The following is a 15,579-nucleotide window of genomic DNA, read 5'->3' as shown; positions in this document are numbered from 1 at the left end:
AGAAGACCTGGTTAAAGCAAAGCCAAATGTACTTGATGTCGCAAGGTTTTGGGCTCACATAGTTTAATGTGGCTCTTTGTCATTGAAGTATTTATATTATGTTTTATGTTTTTTCCTTATATTTAATTTTAAACTTATGTATGCTTCTGACACGATATAAATAAATCTGCAAAGGCAAGGGCTTTACACCCAGTGTTGTTATTGTTGACTCTCTTAACTCTTTATTTCATCCATTGCAGCGATAAGTAAAAGTGGAATATTGAAAGAGTTAAAACTTTCAAATATCTACTCTTCATAATAGCAGTGGACAATAAAACCTCTGTGGAAATAGAGGAAAGGATATCAAGTGGGAACCGATGCTTTTACGCCCTGAAAAATATGTTTAAATCGAGAAATGTTAGCAGGAATACCTCAGTAAAAACATACACTACAGTACTAAGACCTATAGCTACATACGGCTCAGAATGCTGGGTGCCGACCACCAGCTGTTACGGTGGGAGAGGAAGATATTGAGAAACATATTTGGAGCAGTTAGAGATCAGGATGGATGGAGAATGAGGACAAATATACAGTTGCAAGGATTGTTTGGCCAGCCAGATATTATAATATGCTCACAATATTGTTACATGTAATACAGCCAGATATTGTCGTTAAAATGAAACAAGGAAGAATTAGGTGGGCTGGTTTCGTCCAGAGATTGGAAGAAACGTTGTGTATTGTTAAAAAAGTCTTTATAGGAAAACTTGAAGGAAGGAGGAGGAGAGGAAGGCCTGGGAACAAATGGGATTGATGATGTTGAAGATGACCTTAGAAAGATGGGAGTTAAGTGTTGGAGAAGGAAAGCTGAGGACTGACATGAATGAAGGCAGGTGATTAAGGAGGTCAAGGACTACAAGGACTGTAGGACCGACTAGTAAGTAAGTAAGTATTATCGGCACACTCTTTCTGGATAGATTTGTGTACGGGGGTGAGGAGTAAGGAGAGAGCTCTCCCAGTTCCGGTAGAGCTGCCAACTTAATGGAAATGAAATCTGAATTGAATCGATAATATGATCAATCAATATGAAGTTTCTAAACCGTTATTATCTTAAGCCAGTAACTGTGTCACACACGCGTTATATAACATTTCTCGATGCGAATCTTGTTCCTAGCATGAATTCTATAGCTTGGCTTTGCTGTGTAAACAAGAACAGTACACCGATGCATAAGCGATTCATAGTTTGTGTTTCAAAGGTTGCCAGTACAAATCTCGAAGATTGCCGAGGTCTACCAATTCAGCATTAGGGTGTAAATCTCTCCAGAAAAAGTGTGCCGATAATAATTTTGTGCTGCCTTGTTGTACACCTTGCCCAGTCTCAAACCACTCCCAATATATTTGGACACAACTCTGGCAATGTTCATACAGCATTTTCACTTGATTAATTAAAGCATGTGGGATAGATCTATTTTCAAGACATTCCCAGATTTTTTTTGTCTCTATACACTGTCATAAGTCGTCTTAATATCTAGGAAAATTAAGATGACATCTTTTCCGTTTTCTCAGTGCTTCTCCATGCTCATCCCTACAGAAAATATTAAATCTGTTTTTGCCCTATTCTTTCTAAAGCCATACTGCTCCTCTTCAGGCCGTGTCTCAGTGATGGTTCTTAATTCTTCTTCTTAGCTGCCTCTGTGGATCCGTGGTAGAGTGTCGGCCTCCGGATCCCAAGATAGCGGGTTCGAACCCGGCAGAGGTAGTCGGATTTTTGAAGGGCGGAAAAAAGTCCATTCGACACTCCATGTCGTACGATGTCGGCATGTAAAAGATCTCTGGTGATACATTTGGTATTTACCCGACAAAATTAATTCAATCTCAGCCATAGACGCCCAAGAGAGATCCGGTTTACTCTAGGTCCGCTAGATGGCAGACAGAGTAAACCGGAACGTCGAAATTGACGAGCAGACAGCCAGATGGCGTCAAATCGAAATGTCTGCAAAACGGCAGCTGAGGCCATACGATTATATATATATTCTTCTTCTTCATCATCATTTCCTGTTTCCAGTCTTCTGGGTTAGGTTGTGAATCAAGGACCTCCACAATTTTCTCTCTCTCCACCACTCCCTCCCTTCTTCCAATATTTCTTCTACTTTTCCTCCTCTCTTCTCTATACTCTCATTCACCATATCCATCCACCTCTTTGTGGCCCTTCCCCATTGTCTTCCTCGTATTATTTTCTCCATAAATACTCACTTTGGAACTCTATTCTCATCATGTGTCCGTACTATTTCAGCTTACTACTCCCTATCTTGTCTTGCAGTTTAGGGAATCCAATTGTCTCTCTGATTTCTATGTTTCTGATTTCATCCCTTTGTGTCTTCCCAATTATTTCTCTAAGGAATTACATCTCAGCTGCTAGGATTCTGCTTTTCATCATGTTTTGTTCTTGTCCGTGTGCCCGCTGCATACGTCAAAACTGGTGTGCAATACATTGAGTACAGAATTTACTTGCATTTGTCTGGGACGTCCCGGTTCCACACTATACCTCTCACACATTGGATTTGTGTTATCTGTGAGGGGTTCCATTATATGTGACACACCATGGGTCTACATTATTTGTGATTATTAACACTTTAGGAGGAACACCATGGTTCTGCTTTACTACTGATTAGTACCATTGTGAGGGGCCGGTGACCTGGATTTTGGATCCCTTTAGAAAATAGGCATCATCCCAGTAATTACGGTTTTGCGAATTGGATCCACTGATGGTTTTTGTTTCATGATAATTTTTTTCATCATCGTTCGTTTTGGATTCTAGTCAGCGGATACATTTTGAAGTTTTAATTAACGTTTCATTTTCTTGCACCTTGTACCATTAGGGGTCGATGACCTAGCTGTTAGGCACCTTTAAACAACAACAATCAATATCACTGAAACACAAAACAGACTGCGTTGCGAGACAAACCAGAACCGCTAGACCCGGCATGCTCCCTTTCCTCCCTTGCAGCTGTCGACGTAGTCACTCCCAGCCGCCGCTCCCGTTCTATGATAAATGGATGACCCAGTAGGTGTTGCAATGTTAATGAAGATGATGCGTATTTAATTTTCTTTTTCTTTTCACAGACGAGTTCATCAGGAAGGAAAAGACCGAGTATCAGATAGGGAAGAGACACTTGGCCAACATGATGGGCGAAGATCCCGAGATGTTCACTCAAGAAGACGTTGATGTAAGCTCCCAACTATTTTAGACTTGTTGGCAAGTTCCTTACTTACAAATCAAAATTATTTGTTAAAAAACTTGTATTCTTAAAAAGGCATATCCATGTGTGTTGATATGACAAAATGTTCTTATGTAGTAGTATGTTGCATTGTATGCAGCTATTTTGTACAATTGTAGGCCAACTCACATTAAAAAGATATAGGCCAGTATTCATAGTCGCAATAAGTAATACTTATGTTCAAGTCAAACTTAAATCTCGACTTTGTTCCAGATTCCGGCACAAATAAGTCCTACTTAATAGCGATATACTTCGTTAAGTCTAACTTTATGACGCTAAACTTATTGTAATTCATTACCTGGACCTGAGGGCTGGTTTGAGATCCACTCAGCTACGTGATTAGAATTGAGGAGCTATCTGACTGTGACATAGCGGCCCCGGTCTCGAAAGCCAAGAATAACGGCCGAGAGGATTTGTCGTACTGACCACACGGCACCTCGTAATCTGTAGGTCTTTGGGCTGAGCAGCGGTCGCTTGGCAGGCCAAGGTTTTTCGAGGGCTGTAGTGCTATGGGGTTTGGTTTGGTTTTTATATCATATTTCACCCCTTGAGATCAAAGTAAACAGAAAACAAATAATGGTAATGTCTAAATCTGACCCTGCTCAGAATCCCCAAAGTCCTCCACCATGGCCAAAATTATTACCCCCAAAAATGCTTTTGCAGATTTATCATATTTCAGGTAAATAAAATATACTAAAAGTACGAGAATGAAAATGAAAATCCACAGCTTATTTCCAGTCATTCGACCAGGTCAGGAACGGAATGAACGAAGCCCCCATCTAGCGTCGAGGACAGGAATTGTGCCGGCTGCCGAAACCTGTCGCACTCCTCTGGGGCAATGGTTAATGAGTAATAGATGAAATGAAATTATATTGAAGTGTGTTGCTGGAATGAAATATGAGAATACTGTATATTCTTTATTTATTCCTAAAAAATTACAATGGTTTTCTTGATCATCGTTATCTGGTCAATTAAATTAGCAGTTTGCCTTTTACTACCACTACGAGTGCTAATGTGAGCCAAGCCAGAATTTCACTTATGCCCTTATAACTACATTTGTGTGGACATTAAAAAAAAATGCCTGTGGGTATTGAACCAAGTAACACATTACATAAAAAATTATTTTAAAAAAGTTCATTTGACTAGGATTTGAATCAAAAAGAAAAACAAGTAAAGAAACAAGCAATTTTCGGCTGTTTTTCTGGAACTGCCAGAAGTGAGTTTCGAAATTTGTTCTTTTAGTTTAATAGAGCTATCTAAGACTTACAATTTGAAACCTTTTTGGGCCCTTTAGCCCTTTTGGCGCAATTGAGGAAATTGCTTAATTTTATGTTTTTTGTTGTTTTTTATGTCTAAATTTTTCCTTGGGTCTCTAGAGGATAAATTAATATTTGCCTCATTTTGTCCTTTTCAACTCTTATTTTCATACAGTACATAGATTGCATGGATGGTAGCACCAATCACTATAGAGGAAGTAAGGTATTCTCTAGAGAGTTGTTTATGGTCAGGGCTGTAATTAAATCTGGCAAGGCTTTCATAGTGGGATATCATCAGCGTTTCCTAGTCAGCACACTATTACTTGAGAAATGGAGCAAGGTCCTGGCAAAGCATCTAGTTTGCTAGTAGTTCACCTCATTTCACAGGACTTAAGCCCAAAAAAAGAAAAAGAAGTCCAAAAATGATTTAATTTTTTTTTTCAGCACTAAACCTGCTAATTTTTCAATGAAGTTTTGTATTTGTTCCAGAGAGCCATTGAATATCTTTTCCCATCTGGGTTGTATGAACCCAAAGCTAGACCCCTCATGAAGCCTCCGGAAGAAGTGTTCCCTCCAAAGAAAGCTGCTGAGTTTGACAGCTCCGGACGACCTTACCACTTCTTGTTCTACACTGGGAGACCAAACTTCTTTCAGCTGATGTTTGTGAGTATAAGGAAAGGTAGTGTTTGACTTTTCTTTTCTTTCCAGTTTCAGTAGAAAAGGTAGTGTGTATACACAAATGATTCCCGCACCTTAATTTTATGTAAGAAAATTTAGAAGGGGAAAAAAAAAGTTTTAATTTTTGTATTTGTAAAATATTTATATTAAAAACTGTAAATGTTACAGCCGGCCCCGTGGTGTAGGGGTAGCGTGCCTGCCTCTTACCCAGAGGCCCCGGATTCGATTCCCGGCCAGGTCAGGGATTTTTACCTGGACCTGAGGGCTGGTTTGAGGTCCACTCAGCCTGCATGATTAGAATTGAGGAGCTATCTGATGGTGAAATAGCAATGCCGGTCTTGAAAACCAAGAATAACGTCTGAGAGCATTCGTCGTGCTGACCACATGACACCTCGTAATCTGCAGGCCCTTAGGCTGAGCAGCGGTCGCTTGGTAGGCCAAGGCCATTCAAGGGCTGTAGTGTCATGGGGTTTGGTTTGGTAAATATTGCAGTAGAATAAATGATAATATCATGAAACAACTTGTTGTACCATAATCTTTGAAATATACTGAACGTCTGGTCTTCATTGCCAGTTTTGCAGGAGTAAGTACAAATTTTTGTGGCAAAAACTGATAGGAAATCTGTGGAAATTCACAATCTTTTCTTTGTAATTATTGGCTGGCAGACATTGTGCAATACTAATTTTCCTATGAAAACTGAAGTTCTTTTGTTCAAAAACATGCATTCAGCTACTCTGAAAACCCATTATTTTAAACTTATTATTATTAATAATGTTACTGCTTTCATGTCGCACTGACTACCTTTACGGTTTTCAGAGGTGCCAAGGTGCCTGAATTTTGTCCCGCAGGTGTCCTTTTACATGCCAGTAAATCTACTGATGCGAGGCTGATGTATTTGTGCACTGTTAGATACCACAGGACTGAGCCAGGATCAAACTTGCCAAGTTCCGCTCAGAAGGCCAGCGCCTCGACCGCCCTAGCTACTCAGTCTGATTCTCTTATTATTACTGTAGCTTTCAGCTGACACATTTTACTTATGTTTGTACATCCAGACTTGTCTTTTCGGTCACATATTCGCTTATCCTGTTTTTGATTTTTGCTTCTTGTCTGTGAATTGCATGGCGGTTACCATTTTTATGCTCAAGACGTACTTTATTTTCCCTCCAGTTGTGTAGCATAACTTTTATCCACATCATATTTTCTTCCTGCAGTGCGATTACCAATCTACTCTGCCTCTTCAATAATGTGGAGCTCTTCCTCACGAGAACTCATGCCATCCTTCTTGAACACACTTAAACTAATGCCTCGCAAGTGATGCGATATATACTCAGATTATTTCACGCTTGTGGCAGGAATAGAGTCAGTGGAGAAATACCAACGTCCAGATTTCTGTACTTTAGAAACAGTGTACCAACCTTGACTCAAATATTGCCTGCACCCCAACGTTTTGATGCCAGATTTTGAAAGAAATACAGATTCTCTCTTATAAACCCAGACCGGACGCACCGTGTTTGTATTCATTGCTACAGTAGCTGCCTTAGCAAAGCTTATGTCGCGCGCAGCGGCCCTGTTTTAACCCGATGAGTGCTACGCCCGCCTATAGACGGGCTGACGCGGCCGGTCCACCAGTGCTATGCCCGTCTATAGACGGTGTGCAAGAATTTTAATTTTTTTGAGTTTCCCGGTTCACTTTCGAGTGCGAATTTGATCTTTGACGTGTTCTACCATCTGTTGGGCATTATATAGAACTAACTAATCAGAGATTATAGCTTCGGGAAGTAACTTACAGAGCTTTTTGTAGACATCTGTGCAGTTCATCTGTGATGTAAACAAACATGGCGGAACAACAATTCATTTTGCTCTTGCAGCGATGTTATTTCGGATCACAGAATCTTTCAGTTATTAACCACAGCGGAAAGTGATGATGGAGATAATCATTTTAAGGAATTGTTACGCAATTTTGAAAGTGAGAGTGATAGAGAGAGTGCCAAAAATATTGTATGTGAGAGAGAAATAGAGCCTCTAAACTAAAGAAGAAAAACACAATAAGTACAAAAACTATTTTATCGCTAATTTTGTGGCGGATGGATTACTTTCCTTCACCAGAGTTTCAGGTAACTGTGACAGGCTCTGCAGGCCAAGTAGTGTTTGATGAAAACCCGAAAATCATTGATTTTTTAGAAACTTTTGTGCCAGTGAAATTGGTGGAGATAGTTGAACAAATCGGCATCACAAACAACCAGTAGAAAATATTTTACTATCACCACATTCCAGGTTTGGAAGTATTTTAAAATATCAACTTATATACTTCTAAGGTGTTACATGTATTAGTTGCCTACAGATTTTAGGAAATAATATTATTTTGGGCTCTTTACTTTGTATAAAGATAATGCACGCATGGGCACATAAGTGTAATTTTGTTTTCTCTCAAAATAATATTGAACATAAGTGTAGGATTTCCCATTTGCATTTAGATTTATAAATAACCAACATTTATAAACATTTTAAGCTAATCACCCCACTGATAAGTTAAAAATTGAGGCTTCTACGAATTTTTTTTACATACGAATGAAAAAATTCAGCACTGCGGTACCAAACAGTCAACTGGTAACTCAGCACTTAAAAGGTTAAGCATGTATACAGTCTTATACGAAATCTTACCTTATAAAAGATGCTGGAAGTGTCGTCCTTCCTGGGTTAGACAGGCAATGTACCTGCTAACCACATTCTGGCTGACGCGAGTGAGTTCTGCCACTGTAATGTTTTTGATTTCATTCGTAATGTCTTCTTTCAGTTCCTCCAATGTATGAGGATTTGTTCAATACACTTTTTTTTTTCTTTTCAGTTTACCCCACAAGTAAAAATCACACACTGTTAGATCTGGAGAACGAGGGGGAAATAGACCAGCACTGATCACTCTGTCTGCAAACGCTTCCGAGATTGTAAGAAGGGAATCTTCTGCTGTATGAGCAGGGGATGAACCCTGTTGAAACCACCCACGCTATTTTTTTTTCTACCGTTAACTGGTGGAAGAATGGCGTCAAAATGCAAATGTCATCTTGGCACTTCTCTGCATTTACTGAAAATGAAATGAAAATGGGCCCAGTTATTCGTCTTGCACTAACAGCACACCAAACACCAAACAGATGCTGTTTTTAAAAGGACATTTTAACATAAAAACGTAAATGTAAAAAGAATCTCTCTTATATTAGGGCCAAAATAATAATGGCTTTATGTATGTTAAGTTCAACATTTCTTCTGGTCTCGAGAATGCAATCATATCATATTTTAATATATTGTATCCGATGTATTAAAATACTAGATTCGTCTTAGGAAGGAGCAATTTTGATTGCTGTCTGAAAGCCCAGTGACTATAGTGCCCTGTGGGAAGTGCCGAAAACCTGTTCGGCAATACGATAGAAAAAAGTCAAAAATAAACATCCTAATTAAATAATGTTGTAAAATCCTGCATTATCCATTCCTCAAAAATATTATTTCCCGGATATGGACATAACGCTGGTGTTTTATAAGTACGAACATTGGACGAAACTCGTTCTGTCTTCATGTAGAGCTGTCCTTCCAATTGTTGTGGCCACGCTGCTTTACGATTTCCGAGGATTCCCTAAATAATACCAGCTGAATGTGATGCTAAGACGGTCCCTTAAGCAAGTTCACCGCCGATCACTTTCCCAGAACTGTACTTTCTATAATTATTGCAATGATGGGGCGTTAACGTCAAAATCCATAGCTATGGTGTAGCTGCCCTTTTCGTGAGATATTTTTTCTTGAAAAACACTTGATCGAGGATTTAATGTATATGGGACCGAAATTTCTGGACAGTTGATCCAGGAAATCATTTCTTCAGGGAACGGATAATGCAGGATTTTTACATTATTCAATTAGGATGTATCTTACAGTCTCATTCCAGCATTTTCTTGGCCTTCCCTGTTTTCTTCCTATGAGATTAAGGTCTAAATATTTTCTCGCAGGTGCCCATACCACTGAAGTCTGTTTTTCCTTTATGACACTAATAATAGGAACCTCGATACCAGTTACTTTCCTATTCACTTCATTTCTGATCTTGTCCTTTCTGGTAGTTTGGTTCATGGTTCTAATGAATCTCATTTCAGTTGCTTGGATTCTACTGAAGTCTTTGTTTAATAGGGTATGCTACAAGTTTCTAAACTGTACGTGAGGATTGTAACAAAGTAACTGTGGTTCATGATTGTTTTTGCCTTTTGTAGTATTTTGCAGTACCAGAGAAGATGCCTGACTTGACTTTAGAAGATTGATGTTTTCTGTGTCCTGCCCCAAGAATGATATTCATTTCTTTTTCATTGTGCTAGTCGCAGGTTCTATTTCTTTATAAACTGTTTCATTGGAAGCTAGTCTCCAGACTCTGTTTACTTGATAATTTTTATTTCTTAGATTACAATAACTTTAATTTTTGTTGTTGTTGTTGTTACATGTTTTGTTTTCCATGGAAAACATCTTCAGTCATGATATTGAATGATGGTTAAAATATACACAAAAATACAAGTAACATAGGTAAAACACGATATTAAAAACAACTTGTCCTTGACTAAGTAAACGGTTTAAATGTCTAAAGAGTCAATAGTTTTCTCTTCATTGTCACTGTTTGGCACCGCTTTATGTAAAAGATGTGTTCATGAAAAGCCACTTAAAAACTGTCCTAGAGTTTAAAAAAAATTAAGATCCCTTTATTTTAGGATAGTTTTGTGGCTGAAGATGAAATTTATTACTTGTAATAAAGAATCAGTACCTGCTCTCTCGTCTTGTAAGCCCAAAATCATATCCATGATTGTATGTTTTTCCATGTAGCAGAGAAAATGAACGAGTGTGAATTAAGTGGGTTCTTTTGTTTGTTGCATTTAAGGATGCGGTCTCTCATATGAATGCTCTGAATGATTTTGAAGATAAGATGATCCGGAAGCATATCAAGCCAGATCCGTCTCAGGCTTTGTAAGTATTGTGAATTTTTATTCCTTTACCAAAATATTTACACACAAAGTTATCACGACTATTGAATATCTCTATACGAGGGTCGAGTCATAAGTCATGGCAACTATTTTTTTTCTCGAGAACAGGAGACAACATCGAAAATCTAAGATATGCATTTGGAAATATCGGGCATGTATTTATGCATAGTGCCTGAAGATAAATTCTGACTTCAGGAGATTCTCGTAGGTAAGTGACAGAACACAAGCCATTGGTAAACATTGTTTTATTCTGGTATATACAGGAAATACACAAGACCCTGTACAAAGGACAGGTCTCCACTGGTTACAAACCTTCAAAATAATCACCCAAGGTTTCCACTGTGCGTTGCCAGCGGTGGGGCAGGCGCTGAATACCATTCGCTGCATGTGTACCGCTAACGTGTGACACTTCTCTCTGAAATGCTGTTACGATGTCCTCTTTGTTAGCAAACCGTTGTCCACGTAATGGCTTCTTGACTTTGGGGAATAGATCATAGTCACATGGGCTCAGATAAGGCGAATAAGGCGGGTGGGGAAGAATCTCCCATCCCCAACGTTGTATGTGATGCTGAACGATGGCTGCTATGTGAGCTGTCGCGTTATCGTGTAGGGTTATGGCGTTGTCCAAAAGATCTGGACGTTTGGTTCACACTGCAAGGCGCAATTGGTACAACAAAAAGGAATTGTAATAAACTGCATTGACAGTGTGCCCCTCGTGCACTGGACGACGATCGTTGCTCCTGCTTGTTGACTTCCATTTTGTGACGCTCTCACTCACACACTGAACTTGTGGGCATGCTTAGACCGACACTTTTGTTTACATACACCATCTAGTGGCATCATACGCAAGTACATACCGTACGTTTCCAAATGCATATCTTAGAGTTTCTGTGTTGTCTCCTGTTCGCGAGAAAAACATAGTTGCCATGACTTATGACTTGACCTATCGAGTTGGCCGTGCGCGTAGAGGCGCGCGGCTGTGAGCTTGCATCCGGGAGATAGTAGGTTCGAGTCCCACTATCGGCAGCCCTGAAGATGGTTTTCTGTGGTTTCCCATTTTCACACCAGGCAAATGCTGGGGCTGTACTTTAATTAAGGCCACGGCCGCTTCCTTCCAACTCCTAGGCCTTTCCTATCCCATCGTCGCCATAAGACCTATCTGTTCACAATTAAGTAAAGCCCCTAGCAAAAAAAAAAAAAAAAATGACTTGACCTATGTACTTTAAAACGTGATTCATTACGAACTTTAAAATATAAACCGAAAGCGTGAATTAGATATGGTGATGGTGAGTCACCCATGATGCCTTCTGCAAGAGAGTGCTGCAGAGTTTTTCTTCAAGCAACTTCTCTGAAATCATAATTAAATCATAAGATACATGTATGATAAAGATGTTGATTCCCATAGGGAACCTGAAATATTTGTTCCGAATGAGTAAACGTTGGCAACCAACCAACGGACCAACTATATTGGTATTATAAATTTACTCATTCGGAACAAATATTTCAGGTTTCCTATGGGAATCAACATCTGTATCATCTGATGGCCAGGCAGGCATCAATTTTCAGCAGCTGATGCCCTACCTGTCGTAGGAGGCGACTAAAAGGGGCAACCAAGGGATGATTGAATTAGAACCATGAAACTACTTTTGATTTGTACCATCATGTGGGGAACACCATGGGTTGCCTGTACTTGTGAGTAGTACCACTAAATTAGGTACGAAATAGGTTTATGATTCGTATCAGTAAAGAGGCTGGCCTGGGGGTTTCCAGTATCTGTGCATCGTACCCATGTGAGCAACACCGCGGGTCTGGGCATAGCCTGTGTGTTGTACCGCTATATGAGCGACACCGTCGGTTGCCTGTGATTGGTGCCCACTTTGTGAGGAACACCACGGGCATACCGGCGCCCGTGATTAGTACACCTAGGTGAGGAGCCTCATCAGTTTTCGTTGGCTGTGAGTGGCGCCATTGTGTGAGAAACAGCATAGGTCTGCGTTCCCTGTATGAAGTTCAGTACTTGTGAGTAGTACCATCTTGTGTGGAACACCGTGGGTCTTCGCTACTTTTGATTAGTACCCCAACATGACAAATACCATGGTTCTACTTTACTCACGACATGTACCATTCTGTGGGGCCTTAGACATGGATTTTGCACCCCTTTAGACATCAAGCATCATTGTGCTTTATAAGTGGTTCCTTGGTCAATAATACTATTATTTACGATCTTTTTTTTTTTTTTTTTTTTTTTTTTTTTTTTTTTTTTTTTTTTTTTGAGTCTCATCCACTGTTTTTTTGGGAGGGGGGTTAATGTCCATTCATTCATTCTTCATGACATTTTTTATTTTATTTTGGTCAGTGAATGTATTTGTATTTTTTGTTATTTCATTTCGTACCATTAGGGGCCGATGACCTCGATGTTAGGCCCCTTTAAACAACAAGCATCATCATCGTCATCTTTCTAGGTATGAATGCATATATACTAAGCAGTTATGTTTGCTTTAATACTTCTTATGAAATTGCATTCTCTTTGTCTTACAGAGATTTATCTGGATCAGAATGGACTCCAAAGGAAGATCTTGAGGTAAAAATTGTGGAGAGATTACATGATGCTGACTACAAGAATTTTCTCAGTGTCATGGACAGATTAGCAAGTCATCCATATGCGCATCGTGCCAAGGATTTTATTTTGGCCTACAGAAAACATTTGATAGCTCAGACAGCAATCCAGGATATTCCAAAGGTACGTTATTATCAAGCTAAAGCGTTTAAAGGAAAAATGAGTGATGAAAGCTAGGCAGCAAAGTACTCTCAGCATAATTGATGTCTGCGTAGGTTGCTCTTTCCTTCCTTTTTTTTCTTCAGCTTAACTGTGTCACTTATATTCAGCCTTTGTACGAGGACTACATTATGGGCATGCGTATACAGGATGTATACTGACTGATTCACTCCGTAGGCTTCTGAGGGACTTGAAGTTCCCGTGCCGATCTCACAATCCTCTTCCATCCTTTTCGATCTTGAGCCCGGTCTTCCCAGTTATCAATTTGGAGGGTCCGGCATACCTTGTTGATGTCTTTCTTCCAGTTGCTTTGGGGGCTTCTTGAAGGTCTTTTCCCATTAAGAGATCCCTTGTATACCTAGATCTGCAGGTGCTCTGTTATCCTGCATCCTCAGTACATGTCCAGCCCAGCGCAGTCTGTTGGATTCTATCACACCCATTATTGTGTGTTGTTAGGAGAGGATGTAAATTTCATAATTAGACCTTTTCTGCCAGCTTTGTGAGATAGGAACAAAATACAGGGTGCATACTGACAAAAAAAAAAAAAAAAAAGTCAGGGATGTTCTTTGTGTTATATAAGGAATGATGGCTTAATCGGATTGCCGGTGAAAAGTTTTCTTTATTAGAAAACTAGATTATTTTGTTATATCCAGGCACATGCTTCAGATTGACAAACCCGCCATATTTGCAGTGACTAGCGCAAGCTGCTGCCCACCACTGTACTTCAGGAAAGGAGGGGGGGTGGCAGGGGGGGTGTATGATAGACAGGGACAGAGATCACCAGTGTATGTGGACGGTAAATAAAAATAACCCGACTGATACAATAATTTAACTAAAAAGATATTAAATCAGAAAACTGTAAATACAGTGAAATTTCCTAGTTCTTTGAAACATTTAAGAAAAGAGTAGGTGAACAATTGTTAGAAAATCGTGTTGGGCATTGCATGCCTTGTGAGTTCTAAGGGTTAACAATATACCGAGACTCAGAGCGGCTTCGCTTTGTCAGCAGCTGGAAATGTTGTGGCTGAGGCCATTGGAGTACTGTACCTACTGTAAAACTTGGTGGAGGAGGGATTATGGTGTGGGCTTGATTTTATGGTTTGATCTTGGTCCTCTGATTTTAGTTCCTTAATTCCTTTTGCCCTATTCCTGGGATCCTCGGCCATCGTTCTTTCTCATCAAGATTGGTGCACTCGGCAATTAAAGTATGAAGTAGTGTTGCAATTCCTACTATCAACAATAATAGCTGCTCTTATTATTTGATTTGTAGCATTAAATTTTGCAGTTAAGACGAAGACTAACTCATGTTGTTTCTTTCTTGTTTCAGCCAGAGTATGATGCACAAGGCAGAGCCTTTGTCACCATCAAAAGTAAGTTTATTATTTTATTAAATATGTTATTTGTATAAATAAAATAATAGTATTTTTGAGTTGATTGACTTCAAAATAAGGAGAAAATGCAGTTTTAAAATTTCTGTGTCTTTATGGGTTTTTTTAATACTGTTTTAATACTGTTGATTCACAGCATGCCCCATTACATGACAGTATCCATGCATTGAGTAATCATATTACAAATGTAACTGAATTTTCTACTTACATGTGACATAGATTCTTAATTCGGTGGCTGTTATGATGTACACAAGTGAAACAAAATAAGGTGAACAAAACTATATCCTTTCTTTCACAGTTGTTCAAATACAATTGAGTTTGTGATACGAAAGAACTGTTTAAATATTTTTTTAACTAACCTACTTTTGCCCAGTAGCCATCACTCTGTACCTGAAATATCTTTAATTAAAATGCTTCTTTCTCTCTCAAGTAATTCATAATGAAATAATAAATGGTCATCAGTAGAGACTGGATTTTAATGCATTAATAGGTTAGAATGCAAACTTACTGAAGTGAGTAGCATGCATAGTCTACCTTCACAACGATTGTGCTATGGGGTTTGCGTAAACATTAGGGGTACGGCCCATCAGAACCCCTATAATTTGTGTTACTCTTACTGCATTATGAAAGAGCGGGTAGCCGACACTTCCTACTAACCAAATTACTGTAGTTTGCAATTCAACCTGTTACTGCATAAAAATCCGGGCTTTAGTCATCAGTTTAAAACCAGCCGTATAACTCTCATGCTCCTCCATAACTTAAGAACGACCTACACAAGAATAGGGCGAAAAAGAACACAAAACTAAAACCAGAGAGGATCAAGCCCAACACCATGTCTCGTCCACCAAATTCTACAGTGGGAACAATGCACTCCAGCATACAGTGGCCTCAGCTATAACCTTTCCAGTTGCTAACAAAGCAAAGCCGCTCTGAGTCTCGGTCCTTGTCCCTGGCATTACAAGGACATATGGGACTATCTAAAATTTTAAACCAATGGAAGTAAACTCTTATGTTTTCCATGACCCATTGCCGTTGCGGTGAAATTTGGCATTAAATAAATATGTTCGGAAAGTCTGTCTGTTACACTGGGATAAAATGATTTTATTACTGAACACTTCGTCATTTGATCCCATTCACTCTGCCATTTTCTTAAGCTCTCAACTCTCGACTCCTTAACCCATTGAGCCCTGCATATTTGTTGGATTGAAACTGCATTGGCGCTGGGAT

General features: G+C 39.3%; 1 protein-coding gene across 1 annotated transcript in view; it reads left to right on the top strand.

The window, feature by feature from the left end:
* The window catches only part of mRpS9 (mitochondrial ribosomal protein S9), a 207,129-nt gene that overhangs the window by 13,732 nt on the left and 177,818 nt on the right, over positions 1 to 15,579 (top strand). Inside the window, exons 3-7 of the mRNA XM_067157001.2 lie at positions 3,100 to 3,203; positions 5,000 to 5,173; positions 10,086 to 10,171; positions 12,727 to 12,928; positions 14,292 to 14,334. Of these exons, the coding sequence (XP_067013102.2) occupies positions 3,100 to 3,203; positions 5,000 to 5,173; positions 10,086 to 10,171; positions 12,727 to 12,928; positions 14,292 to 14,334 (609 nt within the window). The remainder of the gene's footprint in view (positions 1 to 3,099; positions 3,204 to 4,999; positions 5,174 to 10,085; positions 10,172 to 12,726; positions 12,929 to 14,291; positions 14,335 to 15,579) is intronic.

The sequence above is a fragment of the Anabrus simplex genome, chromosome 13 (assembly GCF_040414725.1).
Source record: "Anabrus simplex isolate iqAnaSimp1 chromosome 13, ASM4041472v1, whole genome shotgun sequence".
Lineage (NCBI taxonomy): Eukaryota > Metazoa > Arthropoda > Insecta > Orthoptera > Tettigoniidae > Anabrus > Anabrus simplex.
The sequence above is the reverse complement of the archived record's forward strand: the minus strand, read 5'-3'. Positions and strand labels throughout refer to the sequence as shown.